Genomic DNA, 23,278 nt, shown 5'->3' on the forward strand with positions numbered 1-23,278 from the left:
GGAAGCATCCCTTCCTATGCTCTTCGCCTTGTTTGTGGTGTCGAGTTGTGGGGAATCCAGGAGGGTACAAGAGACTTGGAGTGCCCACCAGTTTTTTAGTGCTGGTGTATGTGATTTTGTTGTTTGGTTTTTTATTGTGTTTTGGTAATAGGCTCTGGGCAGGGGCAATTGTGTGAGCTTTATTGGCCTTCAGTATTGACCTTTGTCACAAAGTTCCTGCTGTATATTCGGTCAGTCTTCAGAGTACTCCTTTGCTGCAGAGTATCCCACTGTAGCAGAGGCGATTCTGTCTATACTGCCACATCTCCACAGGTTGAGATGAGTGCCAACCAGAGGTAGTAATTATCTGTGCAGGTCTTTCACCAGGTAAGGAAACAACAAGCTTTGTCTCAATGCTAGCCCATTTTAGTTCATTAACTTTTCGTATGTAGAGTGTTATTTTGCCGTCCATGATTCCCCACTATCTTTAAGTGTGGAATCAGCTGAGTAATTACTGGGTAAGTTACTTATGTAAAAATGACATATTTATGATAAAGTAAAGTTTTATATATACTGTACTTACCCAGGAATTATGGATGGAGCCTCTCTCCTCCCTGCACATGGACATTTTAGCATAAACAAATTGAGCTACTGGCTTAGTTGTTCCTCTGTCTTACCCTGAAAGTGGGCCGGGTTTTGTCACCTATACAAAACAAAAGAATCGCTACCACTGAATTCAAAATTTAAGCTGCTGTTCGAGTAGAAACTATTAGCTAAGCAATTACTGGGTAAGTATATATAAAACTTTATTTTATCATTAAAATGTCATGTTGATGACTGAACTTTTTTAGGCTGTGCACTAGAAATATTTGGCTGGGGTCTTTGAGACTTCTGATCTTTATATATTACTGTAAACAGATTAACTATAGCAAGCAAACCTGGCATCTGCAAGTATTGCATAATAAATGTGGATCCTTCACTATAAATTTCATACAGCTTTTACACTGCTTACTGGAAGTCTAGCAGATCTTCGACAGTGATTGAAACAAATAATAATGTAGTACAATAACAATACAAAATCCAGAGAAAAAATATCTACCTTGTTAGAGCAACACCAATGCTGAGGACAGAAGAAAAATAATCATCTCCTGGAACTTGCTGATGTATTATCAGAACATAATTATCCACGCAGTAACAAAAATAAATAATAATCCATGAGAAAAGGAGGAACCTGACATGTAATAACAACATTACCTGACCAAAGTAGTTAATGCATACACTGATAAATCATGTAGCTAAGGTGATTCAAATGAACAGGCTTATGTGCAGTAGTTGTCAGTACTGATGCTTGTCCAAAAAGACAAATAACAGGACAAGCACAGGGACCAAAAAATGAAAATGAACATTATTGAGCAAAAACCCTCAGAACCTGGAAGTAGCAATGACAGTCATTGGTGGCACTGGGGTTCCTGAATGTATGGTAGATAAGAGGACTCTTTCTTTTCTTGATAGTATGCAGGTTGCACAGGTAGGCTTATGTAAATTAATATAATCTGTGATAAAACAAATGTTTTTTTGCAAATAGGTAAAAAAATGACCTATACTGTACATTGCATAGACTGTATTTTGGAAGGTGTTTGGTCAAAATGTATACAGTATTTGTTCCAAGTTTAATTTTCTTTTCCAGACTTAATTGAGCATACAAAGGTATTAGGATTCCATAGGGTAATATCAATGGAAAATTTTTCAACACCCAATTTCCCTCTGGTTTCCGAAATCCTAATCTGGGCCATGAAAATTGTGGATAGTGACTATGAAGTCAGCAGCGTCATTGATTTTGAACCGGACCGTGTCGTGCTTATTCGCATTGCTGCTGTTTTCTTTGTGAGTATTTTATGGAGACTCCTTTTTTGTGACGTTAAAAGTGGTTTCATATAAGTAACTTACCAAGTATTTACATAGCTATAGGTTGTTCAGACATGACATACAAACCATCAGTCCTTTACATTAGCATTACTTTCAGTGAAGTTGGAAATGGCCATTGAACTTCCAAACAAGGTGGTTAGGCAGTTAACTACCATCCGGGAGGCGAGAGTCCTTCCTGCCCAGTGTAAACATTCCAATTTGCTTTCGGCCATCATGCGATGCAGACGTGTTTCTCACTCTCTGCCGTGACTGCTGTTGAGCTATTTTCCCGGTGGGATCTTTTCTATCTACCTTGTTTTTATTGCTTTGTGTGTTTGTCATTATGCAACCTCATGTGAAGGAAATAAACCTTGTAAGCCTGCCTTCCCCCAGCGTGTGTATCCTGGGGTTGGAGTGAAGAAGTGCAGTAGCTTCAGGTCAAATATTGATGTGGACCCTCACGCCCTTTGCTCCTCTTGCAGGGGGCGCGTTTTCACGAGGATCTACTTGTGGCGAGTGTTGCTCCTGGTCGGCTGAGCAGTGGGTGAAGTTGGAGGGGAGGAAACAGTACCGGAGGAAGCCTTCCAAGGCGTCGTCTGAGGGTTATACGCCCCCGATGACTCCCTTGGTGGCTAATCCTTCAGGATCATTTCTTTCTCCTGGTAAACTTTCCCTTCTGGCTGCCTCTCCTTCGGGAGAGGATTCCCCTTCATCTTCTTCACTCGCTTCATTGGGCGTGGAATGAAGCGGGGGGTGGCGGACAATCAGAACGACCTCTTCTCGGGGGCCTCTCCTCGCCTCAGGGGGGCTAATTTTTCCCCCAGAGCAAATGGAGACTCCCTCCATTGACCCGACTTTTTCTTCAGGTTTGGCGGTAGAGGCTTCTCTCGGGGGGCAGGTTACGGATCTGAATTCAACCTGACTCCATCTGGGTCTTCCTGGCGCCCCATCACTGGAGAGTCTCCTTGCTCATCTGAGTGGCACTCCCGTGATAACTCACGCCGCGGCTACCACTACCACCAGCACTGTGACGATGACAGCTTTCCCCAAGATGCCAGTGACTGTCTTGTCTCACCTGGAGACCCAGGTGACCACCGTGCCGGCATCTCAGCACGCGGTGCCTCTGCCTCCTGGCTTCTCCATGGCCCCGCTGTCCCAGCCAGGACCCTTTATGATGGTGACCTCTCCTGTGCCTCATCTTATGGTTCCTACTCTTGCTGTTCCTGGCTTTGCTGGCTCCCAGGCTATCCTGGCTGCTCCACCTACTCTGGCTATCCAAGTTGCCCCTGTCGTGGCTTCTGGCTTTCCTGGCTCCCGGCCTGTCCTGGCTCCTCCACCTGCCCAGGCTGTTCTGGTTGCCCCAGTCACTGCTCCTGGCTTCCCTTGCTCCTGGGCTCTACTGGCTGCCCCAGCTGCCCCGGTCACCACTGTTGATGAATCTGCTTCCCGGGTCACTCCCGCTACCCTGGCCACCCCGGTTGCTCCTGTGACATCTGTTGCTCACTCCTGGATGGGGGACTTGACTGCCATCCTGAAGAAGGTGACGAAGAAGAAATTGAAGAAGAGGTCTAGGAAGGTGTCTGTCATCATCTTCGTCTTCATTGTCTTCATCTTCAACATCGTCATCTGCTACCTCCTCCCCTTCTTCTTCAGAGGCTTGTTGGTCAAAGAAGGCTGTCTCTCCTTCCCCTAAGAAATCCCATTCTGGGACTTTTAAGGGACTGCCTCCCTCCACATCCATTCTGGGACTTTTAAGGGACTGCCTCCCTCCACAGGGGAAGCAGTGGGATTTTTCGTCAGCTCTTCCTGTCCCCCTGGGTCTAGCGTTTCGGGAGCTGTGGGCATGCAAACCTCAGTCTGCACACCTGTTGCCGCGCCTAAGAGGTCTTCTTCGTAGGCTGGCACTGTGTTGGGCACTCATTCATTCTGAGTACCCAGGCCTCTAAGGAGACTCGGGTATCCCAAACCAGTACCTGAGAGTCTGCCCACTGTACTGATTCGGGCACAGGATGGGAGAATGAGCCAAGACATGCAGGTGTCTCAGCTCTGCCTGCTGGCACTGCCTCAAGTGCTTAGCCAGGTTCCCAGGTAGGTGCTTTGGTCTCTTGAGTCCGAGCATCTGATTGGCCTGGCTTGGTCGAGTCGAGCGCTCGGCTTGGCTTGCTTGAACCGCAACGCTCTCCTGGTTGCCGCTATCACTGCAGGCTGATGACTGCTCTTGGCCCGCTCCTCCTGCTGGTTCCGCCAGCAGGACCGGCGGAGGTGCCCAATCCTCCTCACCTATCCCCTCAACCTCCTGGGGTTTCCCCTTGGGGGCCAAGTTGGACAGGAGGAACTCTGGAGATTTCTCTCCCCAGATTTCGACTGCAAAGGCATACGTTCCTGGCTTGGTCCTCAGATCAACTAGGTTGTATACCCACGTAGTGCGGGAAGGATCCAAGGGGTCTGCTGAGGTTCTCCCTCCTGCCGGGAGAGTAGATTGGGAGGACTGCGCCCTGGAAGGACTTGAGGGTCCTCTCCCCCAGGATGCGGATACAGTAAACCCCCGTATTCGTGTTCTCACGATTTGCGGACTTATGCATTCATGGGTTTCTCTGTGGAACATATCTACCTATTATTTGCGGAAAATCTGCCCATTCGCAGTATTTTTCACAGAGAAATATTCACTAATTACTGTATTTTCATATAACTTCATGAATAAATGCACTTTTTGTGATAAAACTATTAAAAAACTCGGGTATAAGCATTTTTACTGGGTTTTTCTTGTGTTTAAACTATCAAAATGGGCAGTTCTAAGTGTTTTTAGAGGGGTTTTAAGTATTCGTGGATTTTAGCTATTTGCGGGGGCATGTGGTACGCATCCCTCACGAAATACAGAGGACTATTGCAGAGGTCATTACACTGATCCGTCAGCACAGCGACCTTGGGGAAGGGACCACGGCCTCGTCTGTGGATTGTCCTTTGCGCCTCGAATCCTTCTGTGGTCCAAAAAAGGAACCCAAGGTTTTGGTGGGGCTGCTATGGTCCACGCTTGCCGAGGGAGTTCTCAGTCAGGTGAATGATCTTCTTTCTGGGCAAGATAATTCACTTTGTTCGAACCGTTTGGATAAGCTGCTTCCTCCTTCCCTGCCTCGACAGCAGCTCTTCTATACGCCCTCGGAGAGGGCACTGCCGACCAAGCAAGTTGACCCAGACCTGATGCATCTGGGCCCGGGTCTCTCGCTGCAGCAGCTTACCGCGGAAGGAATCTCCCTCTCACAGCAAGAAGCGGCGACCCTGGAAGCCACCGCTATGGTGGTTCTCCAGGCAGTCTCCTGGTTGGATCTGTGGTCATTCACAGTATCCTCAGTTGCTATCGTGCCTGGGGAGGACTCCGCTTTCGGGAGGCTGTGCCAGTCTGGAGGTAGAGCCATCTCTTACCTTGCCAACCAGACAGCAGACCTGTGGGTGAACCTGGTGTTAAAGAGAAGAAATGCTGTTCTTTCATGTTTCGCCAGATCTGTAGGTACCGAGTCGACAGTGACCCTATGGAACCCTATGGGTTCTGCCTCTCTCTTCCCGAGAGAGCAGGTAGATGCTGCGGTGGACAGGCATGAGGCCGAAGACAGCGACCGTCTTGTCCACCAGGCAGTGGCCACGACCTTTGGGTCTTCGTGCTCCACTGTGGCTCGTCCTTTGGGCCAGGCTAGCACTTCCTTGGCCCCCAAGAAGTCCCAGACTTCAAAGGGTTCCCATGGGAATACACAGCCTGGGTAGTTGATGTCCTTCAGGAGGGACATCTACTCCCCTTTGAGTCTCGGCCACCTCTCACCAACTCTCCGGTCCATCTCTGTAACCATGTTCCTGGTTCAGTGAAGGATCTTCACGCAAGAGGTGCAAGCCATGCTGAGCAAGGGTGCTGTGGAAGTCGTGTTGGATCGGTCCCCAGGCTTTTACAGCCATGTCTTTCATGTGGAGAAAGCTTTGGGGGTGCAGGGGGCCAGCTCAGTTCACAATGGAGACTGCTTGTTCCTTGCCCGCCTCCAGTAGGGAGAATGACTTCGTGCTTGCGGTGGATCTGAAGGGTGTGCATTTTCAAATACCCATTCATCCGTCCTCCCGCAAGTCCCTTCACTTTATTCTTGGGGAGACGGTGTTCGTTCAGGACACTGTTTCGGGCTTTTGACCGCTCCCCAGGTGTTCATGCAAGGGTCACCTTAGTGTCAACTTCGGCCCATTCGTATGGGATACGTTTATTGAGGTATCTCTATGATTGGCTGGTTCTGGCGAGCTTCCGCTTGCAGTTGCTTTAGGACAGGGATTGGCTCCTCGAGTTTTGCTGCAATCTAGGGATTGTAGCAAATCTTGAGAAGTCAGATCTCACCCCCAAAGCAGAGGATAAAGTACCTGGGCATGCTGTTAGATACAGTAGCAGCAAGAGTCTTCCCCTCGGACTTTCGTATCAGCAGGTTCAGGAAGGCAGCACAGCTGTTCCTGTCTCAACAGAAGCAGCCAGCTCGGCAATGGCAAGTCGTCATTGGAGAAGCTGGTCCCTCATGGGCGTCTACACCTTCAGTCCCCGGCAGTGGTGACTGAAGGAGTATTGGTCCCAGTTTCGAGACCCCCATGTCCTTTCTCATCCCTCTTTTGGAGAAGGTGAGAGAGGACATAGACTGGTGAATGGACGACACGAACCTCTTAACCCTTAAACGCCGACTAGACATATCGTACGTCGACTAAAATTGTCTGTCGGGTGCCGAGTGGACGTACCGTACATCGACTACAAAAAATTTCAACCTTTAGTCAACTTTGACTCGACCGAAATGGTAAAAAAATGCAATTGTGAGCTAAAACTCTTACATTCTAGTAATATTCAATCATTTACCTTCATTTTGCAACAAATTGGAAGTCTCTAGCACAATACTTTAATTTATGGTGAATTTTTGAAAAAAACTTTTTCCTTATGTCCGCGCGGTAACTCAGCCGAAAATGTCAGAAATTCTTTCGTCATTTTGTCGTAATTTTTGCACCATTTTATATTAGCCTTTACATAAAGTTTTATATATGAAAATGTGTGCAATTTCATGTAAAATACAACAAAAACAACCCATGGTTGTAGCTTTTATCAGTTTTGAAATATTTTCACATAAATCACGATAAGTGCCAAAATTTCAACTTTTGGTCAAGTTTGACTCGACCGAAATGGTCGAAAAACGCAATTGTAAGCTAAAACTCTTACATTCTAGTAATATTCAATCATTTACCTTCATTTTGCAACAAATTGGAAGTCTCTAGCACAATATTTCGATTTATGGTGAATTTTTGAAAAAAACTTTTTCTTACGCTCTGCGCTGGAAACTCGCCGAAAATCTCGGAAATTCTTTCGTCACTGTGTCGTAATGTTTGCACCGTTTTTCTAATAGCCGTTACATAAAGTTTTATATATGAAAATGTGCGCAGTTTCATGTAGAATACAACAAAAAATAACTCATGGTTGTAGCTTTTATCAGTTTTGAAATATTTTCATATAAATCACGATAAATAGAAAAAATTCGACCTTCGGTCAACTTTGACTCAACCGAAATGGTCGAAAACTGCAATTGTAAGCTAAAAAACTTACAACCTAGTAATATTCAATCAATTACCTTCATTTTGCAACATACGGGAAGTCTCTAGCACAATATATCGATTTATGGTGAATTTTTGAAAAAAACTTTTTTTACATCCGCGCATTACGAATTCATGCATCATTTTGTGATAATATTTTCTCTGTGTTGCTTTGATCGTTTTACAATTTGTTATATACCAAAATCATCGCAATTTAGTGTACAATACAAAGAAAAAAATAACTCATTAGCTTTAACCGTTTTGCTCACAGCGCGATTTGTATACAATTATATATGAAATTTTTTTTTTGCTGTCATATATTTCAATATTTATATATGATAATGATATTTTTTTTAATTTCTGATGGTTGCATACTTGACTTCAGGCAATGAAAAAAAAGGAGCCAAAAATGAACTCTTAATCTTAAAAACTAAGCGTGCTGTGATTTTTTGAAAAAAACTTTTTTTCCGCTTCAGCGCTAACTCCCGAACACTGCCGGCATACGGCAGACACTTTTGTAAATAGAGGCTCGGCGTTTAAGGGTTAATAAGAGTATGTCTACATACTCCCCCTCCGGACATGCTTCTGTTCTTGGACACATTGACCGAGGGATGGGGCGCACACCTGGAGGAGTTGCTGACTTCGGGAGTGTGGCACCGAGACAACAAGCACCTTCACATCAACATCCTGGAGCTCAAGTTGGCCTTCTTGGCTCTCCGAGAGTTTCAGGATTGTGTGATGGGACACTTCTTGGTGTGGATGAGCGACAACACCACGGTAATGGCATATGTCAACAAGTAGGGGGGGCCTGTGTCCCTTCCGCTTCATCAGTTGACAATGCAAGAGGAATGTAGTGGCAGACAAGCTCAGCCACCAGAATTAGGTGATAGGGACAGAGTGGTCCCTTCACCCAGACATTACAGAAAGGTTGTTCGATCTGTGGGGGTGTCCAGTCATAGATTTGTTTGCCAAACAGCACAACAGAAAACTTCAGGTCTTCTGCTCAGTCGTGCCGGACCCATGGGCCACCGCAGAGGACACGTTCCAACACCTGTGGGACAACCTCGATGTATACGCCTTTCCTCCGTTTTGTCTGATTCGCAGGGTGATCAGCAAGTGATGATCACCCCGAATCTCAGGATGATTCTGGTGGCTCCCAATTGGCCTCTGGCTGTTTGGTATTCTGACCTGCTAGCTCTTCTTTCTGAGGCACCGAGAGAGATTCCTCCCAGGCACATCCTGCTGTCAACCCCATGTAGAGCAGTACCACCTGGCAGTGCAGTCCCTGTGTCTTCATGGCTGGTGGTTATCCAGCATCTCCTGCGAGTGAGAGGCTTTTCGCGTCACGCAGCAACGGAGATGGCTGGACACCTTAGGCAGTCCTCTGCAGCAGTATACCAGGGAAAGTGGGCCGTCTTCTGTGGTTGGTGTCGTGGAGGGGTTTCTCTGCAGTCAGAGCTACTGTTCAGCAGGTCGCGGACTTCCTCGTCTTTCTTCGCATAGAGAAGCTTCTCTCTTTTTCAGCTGTAAAAGGCTATAGAACTGCACTCAGCCCAGTCTTGCAGCTGAAAGGTGTAGATATCTCTTCCTTCGAGATTTCTCTACTCATGAGAAGCTTCGAGAGGTCTTTCCCACCCAGGGACCTCAGGCCTCCTGCATGGGATGTGACTCATTCTAAGGAGCCTGACTCGTGCACCGTATGAGCCTTTACGAGAGTCAAAAGACAGGGATCTGACCCTCAAGACCGTCTTCCTGCTTGTCCAGGCATCGGCGAAGAGAGTTGGAGAACTTCATGAACTTCCCTTTGATGTTAAACACTATAGGGGATGGGGATCAGTTACACCTGATTTTGTCCCAGACTTCGTAGCGAAGACTCAGAATCCATCGGTCCCTGACACTAGGTTTGAGTCCTTCAGTATCCCTTCCCTAGAGGTCTTTGTAGGTAATGACCTAGATGAAATGCTACTGTGTCCTGTTAGAGTGCTGCAGCACTACCTGAAGAGAACTTGCCATCTCCGGCCTGAGTGTTGATGACTCTTTGTTAGCACTGGCTCAACCAAGAAAGAGGTGTCCAAGAACATGACTTCTTTCTGGCTTCGTGAGACGATAAGGAGAGTGTACTTTGCCGCTGGAGAAGATGACACCGTTACCTTTCGTCCGAGAGCTCATGAAGTCTGGAGCTTTGGTCCTACCCTTACATTCTGGAAGAACCTGTCAGTTCCTCAGGTATTGAAAGTGGGGTCATGGTCTCAACAGACCACCTTAACTTCTTTCTACCTTCGGGATATTGCCCACAAGTCCTTGGACACCTTTTCCTTCGGAACTATGGTGGCTGCTCAACGAGTTGTGTAGCTTACCCGGCTCTTCTAACAGGACAGGGTTGCATGTCGAGTAAGATGTGCAGTTGTGGATGCAAAATGAGTGTGGGAGTGACTGGCCTCTCCTTCTCTTCATCCTGGCTCTCTTCCTGTGGGCAGAGAGCGGATGAGCCGTTGCATGCTGGATCAGGCGGTCGATGCAGGTAAGCATACACTTCAAACTTCCGTTCCATTTCCTTTGAGGATCATGGAAGCAAACCTGCTCCTTCCTCTAGGAAGGTGAGGAAGGAGATCATGACAATAAGACAATCCCAATACAGTACTGTACTTATATTTGCCTTACTGTCGCCGACTTCTCAAGGTTCACCCTGTCCTATTTTTATATGACATGACGTCTTCCTCATTCATATGAAAAAGCCCAGAAGTCTGACAATTGACCTCGCGTTTCCTACAACCCAATCACTTTGTCAGAGGCAGGTTTTCCCTTCCTCGCTCTGCCGACCAGGAAGGGAACCCAAGGTGTAGCGAACTCCAGTCAGTTCATAGAGACTCACTTAGATTTCTCCCTCTAACCAGTGAGTCTTCCAAATGTAAAGGACCGATGGTTTGTATATCTTGTCGGAACAAATCACAATTTTTTAAAGTAAATTGTATTTTTCCTAACTACAGTAATCCCTCTCCACATCGCGCTTCAACTTTGCCAGCTTCATTGCATCGCGGATTTTTCAGAAATATTCATCGAAAAATTAAAATTAAAAAGTACCGCCATATCGGTAGCCATATTGCGGAAAACAGCAATGTTTCATCATGTTACGCGAGAAGAATGGCTTGCGAGACCGACGCGCAAGGACTGGAAGCTTCGTATATACCCACAGGCACTCGGACAAGGCACGTGATTGGTTCCCGGTGCGAGATCGACCAATGAGAGCACAAGTGGATGTAACCTGTGAGCTGATTGGCTGCGCATCATCGCATCATCACATAGCTTCTTCCCCGAGTGAAGTGGGAACCTCTTCACCGCCACCACGAGCTTCTTCGCCTCTTTCAGAAGAAAATGGTGACGATCCAGCGCCGATATCTGACGATGAGGCGCTTCCTGAACTGACGTAAAGGCCTCATTATACCTGTGCAGTAACACCATCATCGTCATCGTCATTTTCATCGTCGTCATCGTCACCTCAAGATATTATGCTACTGTCATTGGTGAGGGTTGAACATACGTGTTAATGTCTTGTATGAGAGAGAGGTTTTATAATTATAGTACAGTAATGTACATCTCATATGAGAGAGAGAGAGAGAGAGAGAGAGAGAGAGAGAGAGAGAGAGAGAGAGAGAGAGAGAGAGAGAGAGAGAGTGAATGTATGTACAAGGTTTTATAATTATTGTACTGTACAGTACAGTACAGTAAATACTGTATATTTAAGTAAAATATGGTACTGTAAATAGTATACCTGTACAGTACATTTGTTCACTTTATACTTACCTCGCTTATGTAATGTTGCTCATACATGGGTATTTTATATATATACCCCTAGGGAGGGGCCAATGCTACTTCGCGGAATTTCACCTTTCGTGCGGGGTTCTGGTCCCCATTATCCACGATAGAAGAGGGATCACTGAATACAAACCTGAGGTCCTTTACATTACATTTTATGCCCACTTCATGTGCCACCCCTCAATCTGACACCTGGGCTGTAAGGCAAATTGGAATGTTTACATCCGGGCAGGTGGGACTCAGGTTTGTATAGTTAAGAAAAATAGAATTTACTTAAAAAAAATTGTGAATTTTCAACCACAGTAGTCTAAAAATTCAACATTTGCTGTAGCGCTTCTGTTGTTTTGTATAGGTGAAAAGCCCCACCCACTTTCGGGGACCAAGAGGAACAACTTAGCAGAGAGCTTCAATTTGTTTTCTGCTGGCCCCCGACCAACATCAGGTGTTTTCTGCTGCCTTCTTCATCATTTTTTGGATGTTATTTCCTGATTTTGGTGAAGTATTCAATTTTTGTTGTGGCCTTCAAGTTTTAGTTATATTGTTAGCTTTGGTTAACATTATTTCAAGCTTTTATTGTAAGAATGTTATATTCTAGCTCTTCAAGCATTCACTTCTGCAGCAATGGATGTAAGACAAGGTTAACTAAGTCTTCTTTTGACTCTCACATTAAGTGTGTTAAATATAGGTGGCAGGAATGCAATAGAGATAACACTTGCTTAGAATGTCAGGATTGGGATGACAAGAAATGGAAAGTATTGAAGCCTCATTTGGACAAACTTGAGAGGGATAGAAAGGGGAAGGCGGCCTCTAGAGCCAAAAATAGAACTAACTTTAGAGTCTACCCCTTTACCTAAACTTGTAGACGATAGCACTATTCCTTCGCTACTGGTTCCTGCAATGTCTCCTATCCTTAGCCCTCCTACTTCTTTACCACATACTCCTGTGCCGGGTTCCCATGCTTCCAATCTCAATCCCATTGCCAGCCTCGAATCAAGGTTCAGCCAGAAGATTAATTTAGTGGTGAATACAGTGGCGGAATTGGGGGCATCCCTAAAGGTCCTGATGGAAAAATTGTCTTCCACCGTGCAAAGTGATAGTGTTGTACAAGTTGAGGAGGTGGCTACTCGTCCCACTGGTGCTCCTAGATGAAGGTCCCTGTCCCACTGCCTTGAATCTAGAAGATATACCAGAGGTCCAATGGAGGCTGGTGGGGTTTGCCCATGGGTAGTTGCCCCCTCAGTCGAGCTTGTTGCCTGATCCCAGTCTGCGACAGAGCATCATTGGAAAGGAGTTTTGGTGAGTGCGCATCAACTCACGTCAGAATCGGAAGGTTCCAATCCTGACAAAAGGCACTGGTGGCACTACCCAGCTTTGTCGTGCCCACTTAAGAGGCACGCTGTTGATGCAGACCACTCCCCTCTTCCATTCAAGAGGCATAAGGAGGCCAGTTGTAGCCCTCAGCCCTCCTGCAGCTTCGCTGACCCGCTTCCTGCCTCTTCTTCGGCTCAACCTCCCGTCTGCTTGAGACAGCCTGAAGTCCTTTTTCTCCTTATGTTGTGAGTGCCCTTTTTTGGTTCCCAAGCACCCGAAAGATCTGCTCAGGCACCCATCATCTTCTTCGAAGTTCCTCTTCCTCCAAGCGCCCGTCACCTCCTGAGCACTTGGTGCCTGCCTCCAAATGCCAGGCTCCCACTCCCATGCGTCTGGTGCCCCCGAGTGCCCAGCGCCAACTCTCGCACGCTTGGTGCCACCTTCTCCTCTGCAAGCGCACTCGTCTGCCCAGGAAGACCCTTCATTAGGTCCAATAAAGCTCCAGTTAGCGGAGATCATGGGTTTCTTAAAGAGAAACCCACAGCTCCCAAAACCTCCAAGGATACCTCTTTGTCTCCTGTCTCTTCAGATGAGGACTGTGAACAGGAATCCACCTCTCCTTGGGCATATGCTGCCTTACTGAAGTTTATCCTGGCCAGCTTTCCTGATTTCATGCTTGCTGCTACGGTCTCACCGGCTTCAACCTTCCTCATGAGGAAACAGACAGATGGCAGTGCTAGGCTCCCCAAGTGGGTACTTTTCTCCTCCTCAAGGAAAGCGCTCAGAGATGGATGATTGGGTCACTTCAAAGAGCGAGCAGGGTAAAGCCACATTTGCTTTTCCTCCCCGTAGGCTTATTCGGAGGAGTTACCTTTCCTACTCGACTGAAGAAGCTCCCTCTTTGGGAGTCACTGCCTCCTGCCAAGGGGACTTTTCTGGTCTGGTTGATTCTTCCCGACCTGCTGCTTTTGCGTCAGCAAAGATTCTGTTTTCCTCTCCTGAGTTGGAACACCTCATCAAGAATAACTTTAAGATGTTTGAGTTTTTTAGCTTCCTCGATTGGACTGTTGGGGCCTTAGCGTAGAAGATCGACGACTGCCCTGACCTCACAGAGGACTTTACTTCAGACTGGTTAGTGGTGTTGTCGTGTGCTGACAAGGCAATCAGGGATGGTTCCTTAGAGTTTGCCTCTCTCTTTTCCATGGGGGTTTTAAAGAAAAGAGAGTTGTGGTACTCTTTCACCACGAAAGGGGTCACCCAAACTCAGAAGTCTGCTCTCCTTTTTCTCTCCACTGGACATGTCGCATCTCTTCCCACAAGCCACTGTCAAAGAGATCACATTGGACCTGCAGAAAAAGTCCACGCAAGATCTGCTGGCCCAGTCCACTAGGCGACCAAGAGAATCCTCTGCCTTCGTCGCTAAATCAGTCTCTCCTCTCCAACCTCAGCCCTTTTGTGGAGGAAAGCAAAATTTATGTCCCCCGTCAAGGTCCATCAAGAAGTGTAATTTCAAGCCTGCCTCCAAGAAATGAGAATTCAGTCCTTTGTGCTCCAGTAGGGGTCAGACTTCACCTCTTTTGGGATGAATGGAACCATAGAGGGGTGGAACCTTGGATCGTCAAGGTCCTGAAGGAGGACTACTCCATTCCATTCAGGGAGGAGCCTCCTTTAGTCAAGTCTCCCATCGTCTTGACTGCTTACTCGGAAGGCTCCGAGAAGTTTTCGGCTCTTTCTCTGGAGGTCAAATCCCTCCCTTCTACAACTGTGTTAGTAGTTCCCCTGGACATGCAGGACGCTTATTTCCATGTTCCCATCCATCCAGACTCCTGGAAGTTCTTATGGTTCGTCTTTCAGGGCAGAGTTCTCCAGTTTCGGGCCTTGTGCTTTGGCCTGTCTACAGCCCCTCAAGTTTTCAGGCAGATTCTCGCTCCTGTCGGCAAATGGGTCCATCTCCTCGGCATAAACATCTGACTTTGTTTGGATGACTGGCTTCTCCGCTCCCTGTTGAAGGACAAGTGCACGGAGGACTTAAAGAAAACTTTGCCTGGCCCAATAGTTGGGCATTCTGATCAACGAACAGAAATCCCAACTAACTCTGACACAGGAGATTCTTTATTTGGGAATGATCCTGAACTTACGGATTTTTCAGGCTTTTCCATCCCCCAGAAGAGTCGACCCCTGCCTTCAAACAGTTCACAGGTTCCTTTCTCTTCCATCCTGTTCAGCCATTCAGTGGATGAGTCTCTTGGGGACTCTGGCCTCCATAGAGGAATTTGTAAAGTTGGGCAGACTGCGCATGAGAGCTCTGCAGTTCTTTCTCAAGGCAAACTGGAGCAGGAAGACCCAACCGGGCTCCTTTGTCTTCCCCATCATTTCGGAGGTCAAAGCGGACCTTCAATGGTGGTTGTGTGTAGAAAGACTTTGGGGAGGGAAGTCTCTTCTTCCGTTGAGCCCCAACCTAGATTTTTATTCCGATGCCTCAGATCTAGGTTGGGGAGCCCTGCTAGGGAGTCGAGAAGTTTCCGGGACGTGGTCCATGGAACAAAGAAACCTCCACATCAGTGTCAAGGAACTGAAAGCTATTCACCTGGACCTCCAGTCCTTCTCGATTCTTGTCTTTGGCAAGACAGTAATACTTTGGGCGAACAACACCTCTTCCCTATCGTGCATCTACAAGCAAGGAGGCACCCACTCCTCTCTCTACGAGGCTGTGGAAGATCTTCTGTGGGCAGAGCAGAACCAAGTGATGATTATCACTCTGTTCATTCAGGGGAGACTGAACGTCTTAGCAGACGAGTTAAGCCGTCTCAAGCAGGTCCTTCAAACTGTGGACCTTAGATCCCCTGGTCTGCAACAATCTGTGGAGATCATGGGGCAGACCGACCATAGACCTGTTTGCGACATTGAGGAACCACCATCTTCCTCTCTTCTGTTCCCCAGCCCTGGACCCTCTCACATGGGTGACATATGCCATGCTTCTAGACTGGACAGACCTGGATGTGTACGCCTTCCCTCCCTTTGGTATGATCAGGGGGCTAATCAACAAGTTTTCATCTCGTCACAACTTTTCAATGACCCTAGTTGCCCTGTTCTGGCCCAAGAAGGAAGGGTTCCCAGACCTGCTTCAACTGTTAGTGGATTTCCCGAGCTGTTAGTGGATTTCCCGAGACTCCTTCTCAGACAACCCCACTTCTTCAGGTTCCACCAAGGGTTGTCCGCGCTGGCCCTGACAGGCTTCAGACTGTGAGGAGCCTCGTCAGTGAAGAGTTTTTCAAAACCAGCTGTGGAGGCTAGAAGACAGCCGTCTGCATCTAGCAAGCTCTATCAATCCAAGTGCACAGTAGTCAGAAGACGGTGCAGCCGTCATAACATCTAATCTTCTGAAACGTCTATAGCTCAGATAGCTGACTTGTTGCTTTACCTGATATCTCCCCAAGAAGTTGTCATCCTCTACCATCAAGGGGTATAGGTTGATGCCAAGTTCTGTTTTTAAACATAGAGTTCTGGATCTGTCCTCCAACCAAGATCTCAGCGACCTCATCAGATCATGTGAGACTTCAAGCAAGAGAGGTCTGATTACGTTTGTTGGAATCTGCACGTGGTGTTAAAGTGGCTCTCAGGTCCCGCCATCGAGCTTCTCCGCTCTGTCTCTAAGGAATCTTACCAGGAAGGCTCTCTTCCTTGTGGCGTTGGCTACCACCAAACGTATAAATGAGCTCCAGGCTATCAACAAGAGAGTTGGCTTTTTGCTAGGGGATGCAGTCTGCTCCTTCTCTCTCGGGTTCCTTGCCAAGAATGAGGACCCATCTAAACCTCGGCCCCGTTCGTTCACCACAGAAACTTAATGGACATCATTGGACCAGAAAAGAAGGCTTCTTTCCCCTGTGAGAGCTCTTAGCTATTACCTGCAAAGGACAGAGAAGATCAGAGGACTTTCTAACAACCTCTGGTGCTCTGTTAGGAACCATCTCGTCCTCTTTCTAAGAGTGCTCTGTCTTATTTTCTGGGAGATGTGATCTCCGAAGCACACTCTCAGATTCATGAGGACATCTTACATACCTTTAAGGTTAAGCCTTACGAGGTTCGGGCCGTTACTACCTCTCTTCCGTTTAGACATACAGTAATATGTCTCTCTCGGCCATTTTACAGTTTTTTTTTGAAGTGCAAGTCAGTCTTCATTTCACACTACCTCATGCATGTGGAGACCATATTTGAAAATTGTAGTACCTTACGACCTTTATCCATGGCTGGCATGGTGTTGGGAGTGGAAGCATACAGGGCTCTCTTTCCATCCTCTATCTCCTCGCCTTGACCTAGGGTGTTGAGTCCAAAGGGGAGCCTGGGGGTACATTTTACCTGGAGTACCCGCCAGTTTTTAGTGGTTGGGGTGTGGTTTTTATTGCAGTGTAGGAGACAGCGCTGTTTGTTTTTTTCTGGTTCTATGCCCAGGTAAAGGGCACCTTTTTAAACTTTGCTAGCCATTGGAAACCTTCCTTCGCAGCAAAGTTCTCACTAAAGTAGGGGTGACCCATGGCTATACTGCCACACCAGTACAGGTTAAGATAAGCACCGACCAAAGGCAGTACCCACCTGCAGTAGCTCTCTTACCAGGTGAGGAAACAACAAGCATTGTATCAATGCTAGCAACTTTTCTGTCTCAAAGTCACTACCTTTCTTAATGTTTTGGAGTAGAATATGTCCAAGTATCCCACCTCCTTTCAGTGTGAAATCAGCTAAGTAATTACTTGGTAAGTTACTTATATGAAAATGTTATCTTTGTGATAAAATTAAGTTTCATATATACTTACCAAGTAATTACAGAGTCGGAACCCTCCCTCCTTCCCTCGTATGGACATCAGGGCACAACCGAATTGAAGCTCTCTGCTAAAATGTTCCTCTCGGTCTCCAAAAGTGGGCGGGGCTTGTCACTTACACAAAACAATAGAAGCGCTACCATGAATTTTGAATTTTTAGGCTGCCATGGTTGAAAACCTATAGCTATGTAATTACTTGGTAAGTACTGTTTATATGAAACTTAATTTTATCATGAAAACAACATTTTTGTTCCAGGAACTCAGATTTTCCTTTAAAGCCTTGAAAAATTATAAGTACTGTGTAAGGTACACAAAGATATGTTTCTGAGAACTGTATATGGTAAATTTAATTTGTTACATTTTAATGAGGTACAGTATTTAGTAATGAATATACTAGTAATATTAAGCATATATGATGAAATAAATTACATGCTTCAATTACAGTATCAGAAGATGGGCATTAAAATAAATACAGTGAAGTTATACGGAGCAGATAAATTAGCTGTCCGTGAACTCTTGAAAGTTACTACCCGTCTCTATGCAGCCACCCAGACTGCGCTCCATTCAGCACCAGTCAGTGAAGACAGTGAAGAACTGGAGGCGAATTTAACTGTTAATCTGAATGGCAAGGTATGTGAAAGTATCTCAGTTACAATTCATCAAGAATTTTTGCAAGAAGATGAATTAAAATTCTCGTAGGAGTCATTTTTGGAGGCTTACCAAATGAACATGCCTAGTTTATCACAGTTTACCTTTGCAGGATTTGCGAGAGTTTCGACAGCTTGCCTCCAGTATTGTGATGGATGCTGCCACTCTTCACGACAGCCTGAACAATGAAATTGATGCTAAGGTAAGTCTGGCGTACTGTGACTTTTATCGTCCATATTTAGGCTTGGTGAGATAAAATGTTTGTAAAATTACAGTAGTTTAGAAATATTGTACAGTAATTTCCTCATAACTAACTCTTATCCTAACGTGGGTTATACAGTTGCCTATTAGTAGATACCGTATTAGGTATTTTATAAAACGCTAAAGTTAGTGAAAGAGTGACATCCAATTGATGGTTTATGATCTGTTAAAAAAAAGGAAGTATGAGTTCTGTAGTTCTTATCACTCAGTAGGAAGCTTCAAGAGTCCTTTATTGGTGTACTGTTTTTGTACAGCTTAAATCTCTTCAGTGCAAATTATCCTGTTCTGAAAATCCTTTCCTTTATATCTGTGATTGAAATTCCAAACTGCTCAAGGTAATGAATATGAGGAAGAAGCAGAGGCGTAGAATGAATGAAATTCTGCTTCAGAAAATATTTGAAGCAAATTATAATACATGGGTTTCAGTATTAACTTACATCATTGAATACCGTCTCTCAACAAGTAAAAGTAATTAAAGACTAAAGCAGATGAAATTTACTTGATTACGGAACATGCAAAATGAGCTCTCATTCCTTGAACTGCTATTCATTTAAGATCCTGCTGTTTAACAACACACAAAACAGTTTTAAACACAAACCTATGGCCCGGGCCTCTATTCAATGAAGTAAACGTGGATTCTTTAGTTTTTATCATTCATTATATGACTTAGACGCAGGAGTTTTACAAAAATATGTTTTGGCTTCACTAAAACTTGTTGATTCCATGTCTTGTGTAGGAGGGAAAACTAGTGATCATTTAAGGTGACTCTCAAATTTTGTATTGCAGTGCTGTACTGTAATTGTAATTTGACCAAAGTTGGAAATTAAATAGGAAAATTGACACTATAACTGCTGTTAATGTTTCATACTGTAGATATATCCCAGAAAGGGATGTATGCTGTCTTACTGTTCACTGTTTAACACTGATGCCTATTTCTTTCATTTTTTTCAGAAGAGTAGGTCCAAAGGTAAAAATGAAACTGTGTTGCACATTTGACTAGAAGTGGATATGCAACTTGCTTAAAGCATCATTGCATGTGGTTGAAACTCACAGACACAAGATAGTTGTTTCATTTGAACAGTAAATGAACTTTTGCATTCATTGCCCTGATAGCCTTGTAACTGCTACCGTTGTGCAATTGAGAAAATTCACTTGAGATCACCTTTGACTCAGTAATTGTTTGAAATATATGAGAATATGTGTGGTTTTTCTTTGCAGATCTCGTATTTATAGTTTCATTATCCGAAGTATCTAACTATAACTCAATATATTCCAGGAAAGCAATATAGTATTTTTTATATGCAGTGCATAAGTGCTTAAGCATAGATAAAAATAATTGCTTTAATTATTTCTATACATGCAAATTTATTTTTGTTTGCTCAAGGTTTCACAAGGTGATTTAACACTAGGAATGGTATCATATTTTATTTCACATTTTCCCCTTTTGTTTCATTAAGAAGCAGAACATTTTGTAGAACTAATCCTTGCTAAATGTTGACTGATTTTTATAGGGCAGAGTTTTTGAAATTTGTACTGATAAACATATTCCATCCACCCTTCCGTTAAATTGAATCGGCATCTTTTAAATTTAACGTTTTTGTATGAAGATTATCTGTTGAAATTTTTGCATTTTAACTTAGGGTGGATATATATGGCAAATTTTACTACTTGCTGAGACTGTGAACAGTATGGTAACACCTCAACCCATTGCATACTCGGTATATGTGCACAGTACTGGAATACCTCTTTGGCACACAGCATGCTACATTGGTAAATTAGAGCTCACTAAGGCTATACAGTACATACAATATAGGAGTACATCAAATCATCACATCTAGTACCTGTGCACAATGCCGAAATACTTCTGTAGCACAGAGCACGTTACATGGAAAACTACAGCATAACCCACCTGTCTGAGGACAGTTCTTTCAAGTTTATTCCTTACAGTACTCTACACGACTGATTTTTACGTGACTTTGAACACGCACATTCTCCCCCAGATTAAACGAGAAGTTACCTTGAACCAGGCCTTAGATATTGATCGTCTTGAAGCGACACTGGTGTCGGCCCTTCATGCCCTCTCTGCCACTGTTGCAGAACTCAAGGAAACGACACAGCAGCTGGAGAAACAAAAAGCTGAGGTATGGCTATATAGCTGTGACTGACAAGTTTCATGGTGAAGTGAATGATATTTTACAACCAGCCGACTCTCTTAGGATTATAAATTTAGCCATGTTCGTTTCAACAACAGACAGTTTATGGTACTGTACAGATAAACATTAGTATCTGAAAACTGCAAATATCACCAGGAATACAAGTGTTGCAGAGAAGAACTCAGTTTCCTTGTCATCATGTGTAGTTGCAGGCACACCCAAGTGTTAGTCAGTACTTAACTACAGTACTACTAATTACAGTATCCAAATATAATTCTACTGACCTTTGATAGTATTTGCAAAACAGTTTGTACTTTTAAAAAACAGGAATGACTAATTCCTTAGGTTAATTAAATATGGAGGAAGTGGTATTTCACTGCAGATCAGCTGTCCCAATATTATGCATTTTATTATAATCCTTGGCCGGCCCACCCAATGAGAATTAGGTATTTTAACTCAGTTGTATGGTACAGCTACCTACCAGTGTATATCTTTAATTTCAGATAGTTACCGATGAGATATTGGGCTCCCAGTAGCTTTTGGTGTTCTTATACAAACCTGAATGCTGTAGTAGTATTTTGGTAAATTATCTAAAACTACCATCCTGTAATCAACTATTCCAGTAGTACAGAGGCAGCCAATATTTTTAATGTTAGTATCAGAATTCATTGGAATGCAACGCTTTCCTCTACTACAGGTGGAAGAAAAACTCGAGAAGAAGAGAGAGTCGTTGGTGAGGAATCGTCGAAGGCTGGAGGCCTTGAACAGAATCAAGTGAGTATGTTTTGGTTAAAAATGTCAAATACTGTACATGATTTTGTGGAATTTAAAAAGATTATACTGACTGGCTTGTAAAAAAATTCTTTTCATAAACTTGCAAATTAATCATAACCTTTCATGATAGCAACTTGATAATGAAAATGGTTCCCACCAAAGATCAGACAGTAATAAAAGACTGCCAACTTTAAATTTGTAAGAACAGATGTTATTTATAATGGCATAGGTTGACTGGGATGATTGTAATAGGATGGAGCAAAATGTGTGCCCTAAAATGATTGTCATTATTACCCCATAAAAGATTTTATACATTCAGTTATACATTTCTTTAAAAAATGAATTCTCTTTGCTCTGTAGTTATTTAACTTCTGTTGCAGTTTATTTGTTTAGCTTTTTACCTTTCTGTAAGTTACTTTAGTTTGAGTGATCATATCAGGACAGGTATACTGTATCCCTTTCACTTTCTTTTTTGTCAGTGTCAGCAGGTGATTAGTATTTCATTCTAGTGACATGCCAGAAGGTGCTTTTCCCTGTAGGGGGTTAGTGCTGTCAGTGCACCTCATGCAGTGCACTGTAGACATTACTTAAGGTTCTTTGCAGCGTCCCTTCAGCCCCTAGCTGCAACCCCTTTCATTCCTTTTACTATACCTCTGTTCATATTCTCTTTCTTCCAGCTTACTTTCCACCCTCTCTAACAATTGTTTCATAGTGCAACTGAGAGGTGTTCCTCCTGTTACGCCTTCCAAGCCTTTTACTGTCGATTTCCGTTTCGGCGCTCCAAAAACCCCATCGTTCATTGGAAAAAATGTATCTGGAATTTAGCCTAGCCTACACTAGGGCATTCAGTACCCTCTACTGTATACATATATGGTAACCTAGCCTACACTATACAGTATACTCTACAGTATATGTATATGTATATGTATATGTATAGTAATTATTAATAATGTAAGGTAATTCTGGAGAAATTGAATAACACAAGAATTAGCGTAACCTACACTATGGTATATAGTAGTACAGTAATACCCCGAATTTGCAGAATTCAAGTTGCGCAAATTCACAGACACACGAACATCTGATATGAACCTAACTAATTGTCATAGACTAGTTTTTCACAGCCACGCGAACATTTGCAAATGCTTGAGAAACCCTGCAAAAGTGTTTGTTTAATTTTTTATGTAATTTGTTTCAAGATTTTATGTGTAAATTAAATCATTCTCTCTCTCGCTCTCTCTCTCTTTTACTGAGATGAGAGAATTTTATGGTACATATATATGTTTATTTGTTTTGTTTGATAAATAAATGATATACCTAATAATAAGTACTAATTTTCAAATAATAATAATAATAATAATAATATAACTGTAAATACAAAATTCGTATTTTAAACAACCAAATCTTCCCCTCATTATTTGTTAACTCGTTGAAGAGAAGCTTAAAGGCAAAGCTGTCAAATATGCCAATTTAATATGACAGGAAGGGATGTTGCCGATTAGCGGGTCAAAGGATACTTACTTAATTCTCTCTCTCTCTCTCTCTCTCTCTCTCTCTCTCTCTCTCTCTCTCTCTCTCTCTCTCTCTCTCTCTCTCTCTCTCTCTCTCATTTGTAGTTAGCGCAACCTATGTATTACTGTTTCTCTGTACATCTTTACCTGTACTGTACAGTAGGTAATTTTAAATTGATCTAATTTTACCTGTACCATCTACGAACATTAAATGCACTGTTCTAAAACATAGAGACATAGAGTATTTCAGAACAAAGAGAAAGAGACAAAATAAAGTTCTTAAAAACGAGGTTGAGAAGACTTCTAAAAGTACAATTGGGAGAGAGAGAAATAGTATACATAATCTTCACACTCCTATATTTCTACGTCAACCATTTATTTCTTTTTTTAAGGGTAATGTATTAAGCTAACTTTGAAATTAAATTACAGTAACTTTAATTTCATGTAAAAGTAATACTTTGGGAGCATGGTTAGGGTCATATTTAGTGTTTACACTAGAAATAAGCGTTTATTAGCATTTTTAGAG

The 23,278-nt window shown here is 43.9% G+C and overlaps 1 protein-coding gene across 3 annotated transcripts in view; it reads left to right on the forward strand.

The window, feature by feature from the left end:
* The window catches only part of LOC136829896 (clusterin-associated protein 1-like), an 83,352-nt gene that overhangs the window by 39,196 nt on the left and 20,878 nt on the right, over positions 1-23,278 (forward strand). For 2 of the 3 annotated variants that reach the window (XM_067089016.1, XM_067089017.1), the window contains 5 exons: positions 1,667-1,863; positions 17,853-18,038; positions 18,169-18,258; positions 20,318-20,458; positions 21,168-21,244. In XM_067089016.1, coding sequence (XP_066945117.1) covers positions 1,667-1,863; positions 17,853-18,038; positions 18,169-18,258; positions 20,318-20,458; positions 21,168-21,244 — 691 coding nt within the window. The remainder of the gene's footprint in view (positions 1-1,666; positions 1,864-17,852; positions 18,039-18,168; positions 18,259-20,317; positions 20,459-21,167; positions 21,245-23,278) is intronic. The other variant, XM_067089018.1, reaches the window with a different exon arrangement.

The sequence above is a fragment of the Macrobrachium rosenbergii genome, chromosome 45 (assembly GCF_040412425.1).
Source record: "Macrobrachium rosenbergii isolate ZJJX-2024 chromosome 45, ASM4041242v1, whole genome shotgun sequence".
NCBI lineage: Eukaryota > Metazoa > Arthropoda > Malacostraca > Decapoda > Palaemonidae > Macrobrachium > Macrobrachium rosenbergii.